A 14,855-nucleotide genomic window follows, 5' to 3' on the forward strand; every position below is an offset into this window, starting at 1 on the left:
AATGTAGGAAAAGTGGATCTAATCTGTTATTATAACCTAACTTTAGAGAGGCGGAGTAAGAAAAGGGAAGCTCTTTGGCTCAAAGAAGCCAAAAAAAGAGACTGCCACTCATACAACCAAACACCAAACTGTGGCCTATTTAAAGAGATTCGCAAAAGTGAATAATATCTGACTGTTAACTTTTAAGATTGCAGTTATTACATCAGATAAGTAGTAGTGTTAGTAGTCAGTTAGTGTGTCAGATAAATATCATTACAATTAAATGTGAATGTTTGTTCAAAAGTGTCTATAAATACTATAACTATTTTTAATATTTGTGTGGTGACAAACAAAGCCAGGTATTCAGAACTACGAATAATAAACAAACATCACAGAAAGGTTTTGACAGAAACTTTGAAGTGGCAGGCAAAATTGCTGTTGTTTTTTAGAGCGGTAAAACCGACCTATATCAAAATACAAATGATACATCAGAGAGAAGGATAAATGATTACTGACATAAGACTGCACCTGGGATGATGGCAGCCTAAGAACTAGCCTCATCCAGTGGGTGTGCCAGCACTTGTTTGAAAACAACATTAAAATAGGCATTACTTTAATGCATTCATCCCATAATTGAAATCTAAATAGTTGCCTTCTGGCAGAATATTAAAGACTATAATGAAATGACATAACACCATGTCATAATACTTGAATTAGCTTTCTGTCTGCATCGAAATCTCTGCCATTGCCCTGGAGCCAAATCTCAGGACAGAAACTTAGCCGATCATCTGCCAACAAAGTCATCATAGAATTACCTCATTAACATTCAGAAATATTTTCCCTATTTGTCCCTGACAGCAAGCAACAATTACAGCTCCCATGAAACTTTGAGAGCACGCCTGTGACCAGGAATCATGGGTTATGTTTTATTTGCCCACAGAGACTCCTGCTACAGTGCAGGACTTTGGTTTTTTGTTTTGTGTTTAAATTGAGGAAGATGGCCTCAGTGTTATACCATCCCATCTCATTATGTTGAACACAATAAGTATAACACAGTAACAATGAAAACCATAACTCATGTCACCAGAAAGACAATAACCAAGGAAACACAATACTTAGCTTCTTTATACAGAAGCTAAGGACATCCATGTGTGCTCCTCTTTCAGAATCGTATCCAGAGGGGATTCATAAGTAGCTAATTTGATGCGCTGATCTTTTAATGTACTTGGATGCAAAGCTCTATGATAATTTGCCAGTGACGGGCACTGTACCAGGAACAGTTAGGCCTATTTGTTAAACACAAGAAACTAGCTTTAAAATGAAGTCTCTCCAGCTGAAAACTGAATGCGTGTGGTGCAGCCTGGCAGTCCCTTTGCTCAACAAATCCGAGCAAACCTTTATTTCCTGTTCAGTGTGTGAGAATAGATATATCGGTGTGTGTGTGCGAGCGCGCGCGCCAACCATTGCTGACAAGCAGATCAGCTCTCTCTGATCACATCCACCCTAATCCCTCCATCCTCCCATCACCCCCATCTACCCCCTCCTCCCTTCCTGTCTCTAGCTTCACATCTGGGTCTTTCTTCCACTCACGTGTGCAGACAGACGAGCTGCACGCTCACAGCAGGCCTCCCTTCACAGCTCAACACACACACACACACACACACACACACACCCACACACAAACCACTGCACCGCTCAGCTTAGCTTTAGGATGTGGATGGGAGAGTGGGGAGGGGGTTGGATACTGCAGTAGATGTGTGAATGTCTATCTTCTTTTCCAGCATTCTATCAATTTACAGGATGGTAGATTTTACCAGCAACTCTTTAAGTGAAAGGTCAGCAGCATCAGTGGAATCAATGAAGCAATCCAGCAATCATGATGACCACTGATGACCACAGAGCTTCCTGATGTCCTGTTTTGGCTGTGTGTGTGCATCTTTAAGGTGCTGGTAATAGAAAGGCAGGTGGTGTTGGTCTGACAGCGGGAGTTGAATGCATTTGACAGCAGGGGATAGAGAGCTGGCAAGAGAGGAAAAGGCAGGGAGTGAGACAAGGCAGTGCTGAAGACAAGATAGCAATGGAGTCAAAGAGAGCTTAATGGTCTAGTGGAGCGAGAGAGCATCAGTAAGGAGCAGAGAGAGGGAGCGTGAAAGGTAGGGGGAACGGGGGAAGCAGGGTGAGCATGTGATCGAGCTAGACAACACGAGCACACTGGAGCCAAGAAAAAAAAAATTGGGATGGGGAGCAGAAGCAAGAGAATAATGAAAAGAGAGAAAATAAAAGCCATTAACAGACACCTGTTCGCCCTTGTTACATCAAACACAAACTCAAAAGAAAGAGATAGGAATCGGGAGAAATTAGCACAAGCTGGGAGCGAAATGGCAGCAAACAAAAGAGGGCGTTAAGAAAGAGTAAGAGATGCACTCAGAGATGGATACTGATTGTCAAGTATTGAGAGAGTAGCATAAATTAAAGCTTGTGCCTTTGTTGACACGAGTGAGTGCTGGTTAGATGCCAGTTGACACAGCTGTGCACCTTTGTGACCAGTTGGACCGGAGGTGGATGTTAGGTTTTCACGGAATAAGTAATGGTGGACATTATGTTTTGCAAGGCTCGTAGTATTTCTGGGCTACTCGGTGTGACGCTCAAGAACATACAAAGTATAAAATAGGAACTTTTCTTTTGCCAGTAGGTGACACTATAACTTTAGTATTTATAGGAGCTGGCTTAAAAAATAGATGTGTGGATGTATTTTTGTGTTCTCCTTGTTGCGAATTATATGTTTGCTATAGCAGAGTCCACAAGTTTGAGCTAAAAAATGCTTGTTCCTCTGTAATTATGTGAGATGGGGCCGCTGTTTAACTGGCTTATCTACATCCTTTGGTTGGATGTGGATGCTATTGTGAAAACGCTCACCTCTGGCTTGGCTCGCCTGCTCGGCTTTTCATACTGGATTCAAATGAATAACATAAATAGACCTCCTCAGTGACGGAACAACAAGGTCACATATCGCCAACTATGCCATCTGTGCAATGTAAAGGAGAAGGAAGGCCTGGATGATCGGCATGATATATAACTTAACACAGACATTCCAGCTAAATAAAAGCACTGGGCCTTGTTAAATAGCCAAAGCTGGTGTAAACATACATTGTACTTCTAGGTCCCATTTGATATGCATGGTTTTCTGTGTTCATCTTCTTCCTCTGGGTGAGTGCTTGAGAATGCTACAATGGACAAATTTGCCAGGACAAACAAGCAAACACTGCAATTGAATTGAAAATTAATCAAAGTAATTTGTTTCTGTCAAGTACACTACACATCTGTATTTGTGGTTTACAAGGTATTCCACAACTTATGATTTTCAGCCACAAGCACAGATTAACAAGTTCAGTTTACTAATCAAAGAAAAAGCCAACTGAACGACTGGAGTTCTTCTAATTATTGAGACATTACAATGTGTAGTTGTTTGTAATAATACATATAACATTTCTATAGATTACAGAACTAAAATGTTTCAGTCTAAGATGAAAGTGAATTAGATTTAAGCAGAAAATGATGTTTCTACACATGAGTTAGACCATTTTGGACAAATCACTGGAGTAATCATACACCAACAAATGTGTTTTTATGTGTACGCAGCACATTTTGTCATCTCTGTTCTCCTAATTGTTAAGCAGACTTTCACACAAATTACCACAGTTCAATCTTTTGTCTGCATACTTTTTTTTTTGATTGGCAGCATTTCAACATGTCAAATTTAATTACATTAATAGTGATCTAGTTATATTTTGGCTTACCGCTGACTCAGCATGCACAATGCCAGAATCCTGGCTTTGGTGCAAAAATGAAATACGGCCTTTTCTAAATTTCTGTAGAACAGTTCAATATGAGTTCACAGCATGGATCGCCATTTTGCAGTTAAAGGGTCAAATACGCAGCAGCACCCCCAGAGCTGGAGGAGTTTCAGGATGGATTCAGGAAAAATGTTTACTTGGCAGATGGCTGCTGTTACATGAAGTTGAACTCGGACCTTGAACTACCAGTAAATTACGCTGCTACTCTATTGTTTGAGCCATGACATTTCAGATCAGTCATTTCACCTCAAATTTTCTAATTTCTGTTGAGGGTTCAGCCATTGTTTGGTGATTTTAATTTGGTTTAGTTGCAGCTAATGAGGATCTTGATAAAGGAACCAACAGCTAAGACGCATAGAGAAATTTCAGTTTGTCTTGTGTCTGTTTCTCTTTATTCATGCTTCACTTTCCCAGCGTTTCAAACGGAGGACCCTCCCTTCATGCAAATGTGAATGTGTGCACCGAGATCAACGGTTTTGCATGCTTGGTGTATTGATGGCTGGTGGTGTCAGACTAAGAGCTTAATTTGGGCCTCAGGAAATTTTCCACTGTTGGTTTTTCCACTCCAGGTGATTCATTAGAAGGGTGGTTACTGTGTGCGCTGTTTGCCTGAGCACGTGTGTATACTTTCGTGTATCAGGGTTTTCCCTGGCCTCACGTAAGACCACAGGACGTGTTGATTTTGGAGAATGTTATATTATTTTAGGATCTACATCACTATGCACATGCCACATCGCAAAGGATGCCATATAATATGGAAAATTTGAATCACAAAGTTACACTGTAATCCATTTTATGTTTTCAAGACTAACCTGAAAGTCACACAACTTAGTGACTATAAAAATTGTTTATTTTGACTGTCAAGCAGTCAAAGACAGAGATTGCTGGCAGTCACGCCATCCGTTGGTTATGTAGTAAGATTGCATTGTGTTCATATTACCACATTAGTCATTGCGCTCTCAGAGATTTAATTCCAGGAGCGAATCTCCCAGGGTACAACACATCAGTAGAATGCCCAGACATTATTAGAAGTGTGTACAGACAGGTGGAGACCAAACACAATATTGAGTCATATGATGAGTTTCCATGAGGAGATTCACGCAAATTAATTCAGCCTGTGATTTCACTTAGGTATACATTGTCTTTGTGACTCCAGCACTGAGTGGGTTGAGGATTTTGGTTTTCATTGACTGCTGTCACGTCAGTTTGTTCTTGCACATGAGCAATATTTTCAGTTCAAATTATTTTTTCATCAAGAGTTGATGTCTTATTTAGGTGTATTTAAGTCTTTAAGTATTATATTGCATTTAAGTATTTAAGTGTATTTATTTTGATCGGTAGACAGTTTCAGTCAGTTAATGTCAGCATGTGGTTCGCTCTTTGTTGTGTTATTAGTCAGTAAATTATGAAGCCAAAAAAAAAAAAAATATATATATATAATAATAATGATAATATATGTTTAGATTAATACGTTTTCTGTTGTCTGGTGATGAGTTAAAAAGTTGTTGTTTCCTTCACTGAGATGCAGAAGAGCTGCAATTGTGGAACTGACACACACTGATACACACTCACCATCCCTCACAACACAATAGGCCTGTGGAAATGGACAGAAATATGGAGAAACCTATTCATGTGCATACAGTTTTTAGAGAGACGTTGTGATGGACCTTCATGTATAGGTGTGACGGTCTGTGCTAAGAAAGTCAACAGTTTCCAGTTTTTACATACCTGAAATTCATTCAAGTAAATTCTGTGTTGATTTGCGTAGAACACATTTTAAGGTCTTCCATTCTTCTGCGAAATAAAGGTTAATATTTCGCATCTCGAACAATCTCAATTGTTAACCTTAGGTTTCTTGTTTTGTCTGCTGGGAGTTGCTGTTTTTCCCATATAATTTAATCAGTTAGTAGTTGTACATTTTTAGTTAGGTTTAATTTTCACATCTGTGTTAGCCGTTAAATCAAGGCTCTCTAAAACTAAATGGACATGTTACCAGAATTCAATTGGAATGTAACAGAATGCACCAAATTTTGTCTACATTTGATTCACTCCTGACCATATGTGCTCACCAAAGAACATTCAGAGTGAGTTTTGAGTTTTACGCAAAATATGTGCAGCAAGAGTAACTTCTCAGAAGAAAAAATTGAGTCACAAATGTTTGTGGTATCACCTACCCACACACTCAGTCGGTAAAGAGACTGACGAAGTTCTGGACAAAATGTGATGCTCGTCTAATAACATTGAAGGTTGATGGTAGTGAATACGTGATTTAAATCAGTTATTGCAAACTGTTGTCACTATGTCACACTGATATGAAGTGATGAACTTACAGAAAATGTGTTTGCAATTCTTTAATTATTTCATTTCATATTTTGTTGTTCAGTGACATCCCCCTTTCCCTTCATGAGCCATACATGTTTACACCTCAGCACTTTGCTTTTATAATGATATAAGGACCTGAGTGAATCAGTGAGCTGAGCGGATATACAACACAGTGTGAATCATATTTTATTTATATGATCAGGGCTTGATCATATACATTTTTTCTTTTGCTGTGCAATTGTGACAATGGTACATAATTTACTTGTATCCAAATTAACCACCCACAAAGCGTTTGCTTCCTGCAGGGATTTACTGCAAAGTTAGACACTAATCAATGTTAGTGTCAAAACAACTGGCTGGAGCGCTGTTTGAGTCCAGACTGTCTTTTGGAGAGCAGTCTCCTCTCCTAGCTCCAGTTCCCTCCTCCTCCGCTCCTTTTAACAAATTTAACGATGCTAACTCTACAGAAGTGTTAAAATGGACCTGGCTGAAATGTAAGTTTCCTTCCATAAATGGGAGGTTCTCACATCAAAACCATTTAATATGTAATAGTTGGTTTCTCTGCTCTCTCTGTTTTCAGACCTCTGACTCCTCGGAGCGTTTGAACAGACAGGACTCCCAAACCGCTGCCCACACTCAAAGCAGCAGTCAGAGTGGAAGCCGCAGTAGAACAACTGATTCCCACACCTACAGAAATACCAGCACCAGTTCCTCCACCATCCATCAGACACAGACCCAGGGTTTACCGCAGCATTCATCCCAGTCCAAGGCTTCAGATGGAGGCATCCCCCCTGGTCTAACCAGCACCCTGGAACACATCATAGGTCAACTGGATGTTCTCACTCAGGTGAGCAGAAGATGTGCTAATCTGTCATGACTAACAGCATGAACTGTACTTTGGTTGTGCCTCCCACACACACTGTTCAGAACAAAAGCTTCCTTTACTTTTCAACCTGTGTGCCAGAGATGGTTTCAGCAACACAGACGCCAAAAAAAAAAAAAAAACACCTTTACCTTGGTGTTTGCAGCATCGAAACAAGCCAGTAAAACGTTGCATTTTTAAAAATGAACCCTGAACCCCTTTCATAGAAATCAGCCAGAATGTACTACAAATTAAATTCATGTCATTAATCAGCTAACTCAGCTGTAAACATTAGCGCATGTACTAATTCACTCATTCAGTCATTTTTTTTATTTGTTTATTTTATTTTTTTCTGTTCTTACTCTTTCTGAAATCGTCTATATAACATGTGGTTATATACTGAACTGCATTTCGGTATACTGGTCACAATGACATGCATAAATGCTAACTCAAATGTGACTCCCCTACTTCAGAAGTTAGGGTTGATCACTTAATCCTAAATAGACTGAGGACCGTTGTTGTGTTTATTCACCATCATGTCAATATACTAGAATACTCACACAACCACCACACTAGCGGTGTTTGATTAGGTGAGTGCATTTGAGGTTGGTAAAGGCCAGACACAGTGTGAAGCCAGAGGAGCGAACCAGTGCCTGCCGAACTAAAAATAGACCCTTGAAGAAAACCAGTTTAGACCTGAATGTCTGCTTCTTATCAGTTTGTGTCCTTTTTTGTGCGTTGTGTGCTTTTCTTCAGCTCCATAAATGTGATCAGTGACGGACGTAAAGAGACATTTCCAATAAATATCACTTATTACAGAAAAATACTTCAGGCTGTGCTGTTAGCATGTCAAATGTTTTAAAAAAATGAACATAAGGAAATTTTGCGTACTTGTGTACTTTTACAGTGGTACAGTGTACTATGGTTGTGCAGAGTTTTAGCCATTTGTGTTTGTGCCCTTTTGTGCTAATAAGTGTATGCGCTTAATGGCCTTGCTGAGATGCAGTCGTGGGTATTTCAGTCGGTGTGTTTCTTACTGTTGTTTTTTTCTCTCTTGATCAAACTTCACTTCAGCATGTGGGAACATTTGATATTGGCCCAGTGTAGCAAAGCAGCTGGCTAACCCTGACCAGGGCAATAGTGCCAGCTTTTTCCTTTCAACCCGACTGTACCCCAAACGCAATCCAAATGGACTGTCAGCATCTGGTTTTATCTGTCAGGTCTTTTATTGTTAGGTTTCAATATTCAGCCGTGGAAACGTGGGTGATGCCTTTCCTAGATTAGGCTGATAGACTGGTAAGAAATTGGCGCTTTCTTCATGGAATTTTCTTCAAATACGATATAAATGCAAATTTATTTTTGCACTTACAACACTTATATCAACAGTTAATCACAAGGATGCTTTGGAAAAAGCATCCATAAAACCCCATAAAACATAATGCCTGGTGTTAATCACACAAGCACAATGGCAGCTGCAAAGCAGAAGGTCTTGGGCATACAAACTGTGTGGGCATCCCCCAGCACGTTATTACATGCACACATCATTTATTGCACTGAAACATCTGTGCTAATCATAGTCAGTCATATGATGAGAACAACTCAAATGAAGAATCAGCTGTACAATTAATTAGTGTATAATGATGAACGAGGCAGTGGGAGGTGCCCTGTAAAGACTCTTTCAGACCCTATTAAAGGAAACAGTGGTGAACACTGGCTTCATAGTTCTTTCTCAAAGTCTAATTTGCTTAAAATAGACTGAAATATTTCAAGATGTGCTTGATTTAATTAACCAAGCAATGTAACCCATGTATATGTATAATCCTAAAATACACACTGCATGAAATTTACATTAAATGCAACTGACATAAAGTATTATCCGGATTGGCACGTGTCGAACTCAACAAATTTTTATCTACTGTTCTTTATGGTATAACAAGGTGTGAATAGAAACAAGCAAACACTCCAATTCTATTCAGCTGTGGCTAACATGAAGACCCAAATTACTGCTGCCCTGGAAATTAGACTGCCTAAGTAACATTATTAATTTCTACTCTACTTGTCTTTTCCGCAGCATGATTTTCCGCTCTTTGTAATTCTAATAGTCGAGGAGAATGAAGGTAATAAATTATTCAACATTAGACTGAATCTTCCAAAGCCTCAGTTTGCTGTGTTAGCTGCTTTTTATTTGTCTTACACCCACACCTCATAACCTTTTTTTCCCCTCTGTCATACCTCAATTCATACCTCTTAGATGTGTTCTCACACTAATCATGCCGTCCCCACACTTATCCCACTATTTCACACCCTCCTTCGTAATCATGAAGAATCTTGAATGAAGAATTTCTCTCTTACTCAGTTACATTTGCTAATTCAAGTGAACTGGAGTGCTCCCTTCCTCAACTGACTTAAATAACATTTGAGTATTGTAATTTTTACATATTAGCAGCATCCAGTCACAACTGAGCAGTTCTTCATTTCATGTGTGTGTCCCAGTCGATGTAATAGACATAGAAAAGTCCGCTGAATTCATTTTCTTCTATGAGCAACTGTAAGTTGAGTTGCAAGGACATTAGCTCATAGTTTCTCGCATCAGTTTCTTTCCTTTTAATGCAAGAGGCATCTAAGTTTTTAGATGCCACTGAACTGGTTGCTCACCAAATGCTCTTTCGGTAATTGCTGAACTGATGTCTCTGATCAGTATATTCGTTGAATTGTTCTGGAATAATGAAAACCAAATTGTCACCCAGTTCGACCTGTTGTCAAAGGAAAAGGAAAGGAAGAAGTTTCTTAAGTTGCGTAATCATGTGAACAACTTAAATGACCAACAAATCTAGATGATGTTGTAGATGCTTGCGCTGTATCTCCTTAAATTGTAGAATCAGCAAAGGAAAATTATACTTGCTAATGTATTAACAACTTTTCAAAAATAGAAGCCAATATTTGTTTATTTTGGACAGGCTTTAATTGTATTTGTGTATATTTCAGTTGATAAGCACCAAGAAACTGCAGTAGAGAAAGATGAGACAGAAAATAATCAGCAACTTTTTCATTACAAATAATTTAGTTCTTTGAATATTTTATTGACAAAAGCAACAATTTCTGGGTTCTGACCCATTGTAGCAAGTAACCAGCAGTATTAAGATCCGACAATGCCAAAAGTCCCTTCAGGTCACATCTGCAGATATGTAGTAGAGTTTCACTGCCGCTCACACACCATGAGTTTGTCAGTTTTTTAGTTTAATAATAACACATTAAACAACTCACATGAATTAGTTAGATCGAACTGCCATTGCCATGTGTCATTGCCATCTACCACCAGTACAATTCTGTCGTGCTCTGACTATTGTGTTGTGGATTAAACCAAAGCTATGAGATTTTGTAACAGAGGCCAGCAATGCTCAGGGCGATGGAGGGTATAATGTGTTCTGGAGAGAAAAGAAAAAGATCTAGCTCTATTTTTAGGAGCATAAAGATTTAGTTTCTACTCCAGATGAAAACTATAGGCCCGTATAATGTCGCTGCCTGGGGACACGTGCAGAATAGCGCACACACACACACACACCAACCCCGGTGGCTGGCGTAGTTGAGGACTTCATAGCCATATCAGGTTGGTAAGATAAACAGGGTGGTATTGATCCAGAAAAAGGAGACAGGCAAGGAGAAGGCGAGAAAGAGGATATATAAGCCCTTTCTCTCCCATGATGCATGAAATAGCAGGGGATGTTATCTGGCTTGATGACCCAAAAGAAAACACCACTCGCCCACACTTTGTTGAACTCTTTTGTGTGGGAAGTCTATGTTGGACTATGAGATTATATAAGAGATTCAACAATCTTTGTCAATTCCTCTGTCATTGCATGTTGCATGTTAACAATGGCCAATATTGTGTATGTGTTTGGTTTATTAACTGCATTTACATGTAACACTAAAGAATGGTGAGAGTGATGAGATCCAAATGGAAACTCATAGAAACATCAGTCTACATGCTTTGCTTGAGTGGCCCGAAGTGAAAAGAAGATTCAAGAGTGTTTATTTATGCAATATGCATAAGAATTTAAAATATGCATAAATAGCTAAACAAATGAGGTGAGGGAGAAGGGGAGGAAGAGCTATATAAGTTATTAACAATCCTGAAGTAACGAAATCTTACTGCCATTCTAAAGGCGACTTGTAAGGCTACACGCAGTAAAGCAGCCTCGAAGCATTAGTTTTATTTGATTTTTTTTAAACAAATATTGTTGCATGTGTGCGATTCTTTTTTTTTTTTTTTTTTTTTTCTCCCCCCACCTCACCTCTAACAAACACCGTCTTCATCAGCCATGTATGTGGGCAGTCTAAATGTCACAGTTTGACAGATGATGTGAATCCGTGATGCTGTTGTGGGTTGTTCAGACATGTTTCACACAACCCTTTTGGAACGGATTACAAGTAGGAAAACTGAGTTGCTGAGTGTTATGGATACAGATGAAACCAGCTTACAATGACATTAAGTGCCCACACTACTGATCGAGCAAATTTTCATGGGAATATTTTTGTGAGCTCACAAAGTAGTTGTTGTTTACCTTCCTTATGCTCTTGTAAATGCAACAGTGGAAGGTCAACACACGTTTTAAGATTAATGAAAGATGCTCAGAGACAGAACAGAAGAGAGGTTAGCCTGGATGTGACTTCACCAGTCGTTGGAAACAAACAAACAAGTTGTAAGTCACATCTTTCATAGCTTTTGTTAAGTTATAAAATAAGTGGAAAGAGGTTACCAGGCTGCCTCCTCAGTATAGGAAGTTCCCTTTTCATCCACATGCATGGAGACGGCTTAAACCTTTATCATGAATTTGTGCATTACATCGCTCATTTGTGGCGGGACCGTGATACTTATTTACAATAGTCTGAAAGACAATAAATATCATATTAGATTTTCTTTTCAGTAGATGATATCATCCTAAGTAATGCCCTGATTGTATCAAGTGACTTTTAAATGATCATGAAAGAGAGATATTCCTGGAACAGAAATGAAACAAGAGACAGCCAGAAAGTATCACATGAAGATCAAGTTATATGAGGTGCAAATTATATATATTGGTTTTCGTTTACTCACTATATAGTTTTAATGAATGAACTTGTTGTCATGGTATTTCTCAACTGAACATGTTACACCTGAAAGCTTGTGTTAGATAACCTTTTCTGAGGTGAACCGAAGTGAACCGAAGCTTTCATTATGTCTCTCCATCAGACATAACGTATGCTGCTTGTATTTTGACAAATGACCAAGGACTGACTCAACTCTGTGCTTCTTTCGAGCAATTTCAAAATTACAGCTGCTCACACAAAGACACATTAAAATAACAGGTCAAGACATGTTGACTTATTTTCCTCTCAATGACCCAAATCTAAAGGGTCTCATGTGTCAGGGGTGGTCATGTCTACTGTTTAATTGTTTTAGTGGCAAAGAACAACCATCTAAAGCTGTTTGTCACCAGGCAACATTAGCTCATCTAACAGCTATTTCACGAATTCAGGTTTTCAGGAAGTGGGCTCATTCAACTTAAAATCGCTTTTGCAAAGTGGGTTTTTCTAAAACTGTTTCCAAGAACTCTTTGTTTTGTTTTGTTTTTTCTTTGAACTGAATTAATGCAGTGTCAAATTTTCACTGTGAAGTAAATTACAAAAAAAATGTGGTAAGTATGAATATAACTACAAACTATGGTTGGATAACAAATAACATGTTTCAAACACTGAAGACATTTAAAGGTGTTTGAATTAAGATGTACATAAAAGTACAGTGAAATTACAATGTCTCTAGAAAAACAGAGCAATAGATGAATATTTTTTGTACAGTTAAGGCACTTTAGATTAAAAAAGCGGGGGGGAAAAAAGGAAATAAAATAATTCAGGCTGAAATGCAGTTACAACATCTTTTACAGGAATATGTCACTTTTTTTATTTTTTATTTTTTTAAACCAACTCTACCGCGATTTCTGATAAATAATGTATGTAATGTAATTTTGTCCAGGTTGATACAAATGATTGTATGATGACAAATGTATAACAACTTTATGGGATTGACCTGGTGTTCAATAGATCAATCTTTATTTGGATAGCACCTTTCATCTAAGAAGTGAGAAGCCCCAAGTTTGAGGGCAAAAAAGGAAGATTGTTGTTTTTTGGGTTTTGAGGTTTTTTTTTTTTTTTGTTTTTTTTTTTGTGTTCTTCAGCACTCAGTGCTCCACCTGTTGAATTGAATGCTACTCTGCGATAAACCCTATAGCTGTGTCTGTGAGTGTTGCAAAGAAGTGTTATTGAAGATAAATTTGTCAGTGCACAATGATACTGCCCAGGTGATCCGGGATCCTACAAGTCTATTCCTCTTGCAAACAAAAACATATTTTTACAAGATTTCCCTGGAAACACCCAAGTCCTAATATTCAACCCTCGTTTTGATTCATGGTGCTACTGCCTGACAACAACGAACCGACTAGTTAAGCATTTTTCAGGAATATAATATATTCACACCTAAGGCCATGAAGTGATTTGTAAACTGGCAGAAGCATTTAAAAAGTCTTTCATGCAGCTATGACTGGAAGCTATTGTTAACATTTAAAAACTGTTGAAATGCACCCAATCCTCCTGGTCACTTAAAGTTATGAATAGTTGTATGTGGACAAGAATCCTCTAACAGTTTCTATTTAGTTATAAAGTATATAATAAAAGCTTGAGAAGTCAGCTCTGTCATCACTAAACTGTTCATTTAGACAGCGCATCTTCTGCAAAGTACACCTGGAGGCGCCTCTGATAAACAGGCACAGAGCTCAAATGTGCGACCACAAATAAACAACAAATGCAGTCACTGTTGGAGGATGCTGAGGGGAAAAGTATGTTGCACTGTGATCTCACTACCCACACTTGCCCGTCCTTTATCAGAAAGTGACTTTCTTGTATTCTTTGTGTGAGCGTAAGTGTGTGTCTATGCAAACATGTGAGTGAGAGAACAAGAGAGAGTGCGTGCCAGAGACAGAGACTCTGCTGTTTTCGACTCAGGCAGCAGATCTCTCTGTGATAATCAGCTGGATTGTCTTGCACGCACAACATCTGTCTGAAACGCACACAAGCTGCCTCTTTCACACACACAAACACGGCCATTATATAGTCATTACTGTCAGGCTGATGCTGTACAGCCCTCTCTAACATGCTCTGTCTCTCTTATCCATCTCTTTCCTTCCCCCTTTCTTTCCCTGAATTGTTCCTCTCCTCAATTGTCCCCTGCTGTCTCTCCTCCTCTCATCCAGACAGTTTCCATCTTGGAGCAGCGGCTGACGTTGACTGAAGACAAGCTCAAGGAGTGTTTGGAGAATCAAATGGAGATTGGTCTACATCTCCAGAGATCAGAAGAGGCCTAAAGATGGCGGCTTCAGAGAAAGGTTGAACCACCATGTGAGGAAAGTGGAAACACATCAGCATCACAGACAGTCTCACATCACTGTTGTTCGACCACAGTAAAACATCAGATCTTGAACGCACAGCTGTGCATTCACACATGCAGCCAGGACTTGACTTTGCAATTTTCTAGAGTGGATTTGAATGCACCCTGAGCCTTACTGCTGATGGACTGCATCTGGTCATTTTAACAAGCGAAATAAGAAGTGAAGCAGGTGAATATTAGAGAAACTGTTCCTCTAAAACAGCGCTGAGAGGGCACCCTTTCTGCTGACGAAGGTCTTACGACTAGTCACTGTGCGCACACACGCAATGACTACCTGAACAAAAGTGTAGACACGTGCAAGAGACTTTTGCACTTGCCTTTTCACTGCACACTTTTTTTCTGTGAATAAAATTAGTAAAAT

General features: G+C 39.0%; 1 protein-coding gene across 2 annotated transcripts in view; it reads left to right on the top strand.

The window, feature by feature from the left end:
• poc1a (POC1 centriolar protein A) overlaps window positions 1–14,855 on the top strand; it is a 30,231-nt gene that overhangs the window by 14,181 nt on the left and 1,195 nt on the right. For both annotated transcript variants that reach the window (XM_029502184.1, XM_029502185.1), the window contains exons 10-11: window positions 6,736–7,002; window positions 14,301–14,855. The exon at window positions 14,301–14,855 is cut by the window's right edge and continues 1,195 nt beyond it. In XM_029502184.1, the coding sequence (XP_029358044.1) occupies window positions 6,736–7,002; window positions 14,301–14,411 (378 nt within the window). In that variant the 3' untranslated portion in view covers window positions 14,412–14,855. The remainder of the gene's footprint in view (window positions 1–6,735; window positions 7,003–14,300) is intronic.

Source organism: Echeneis naucrates, chromosome 5 (genome assembly GCF_900963305.1).
Source record: "Echeneis naucrates chromosome 5, fEcheNa1.1, whole genome shotgun sequence".
NCBI lineage: Eukaryota > Metazoa > Chordata > Actinopteri > Carangiformes > Echeneidae > Echeneis > Echeneis naucrates.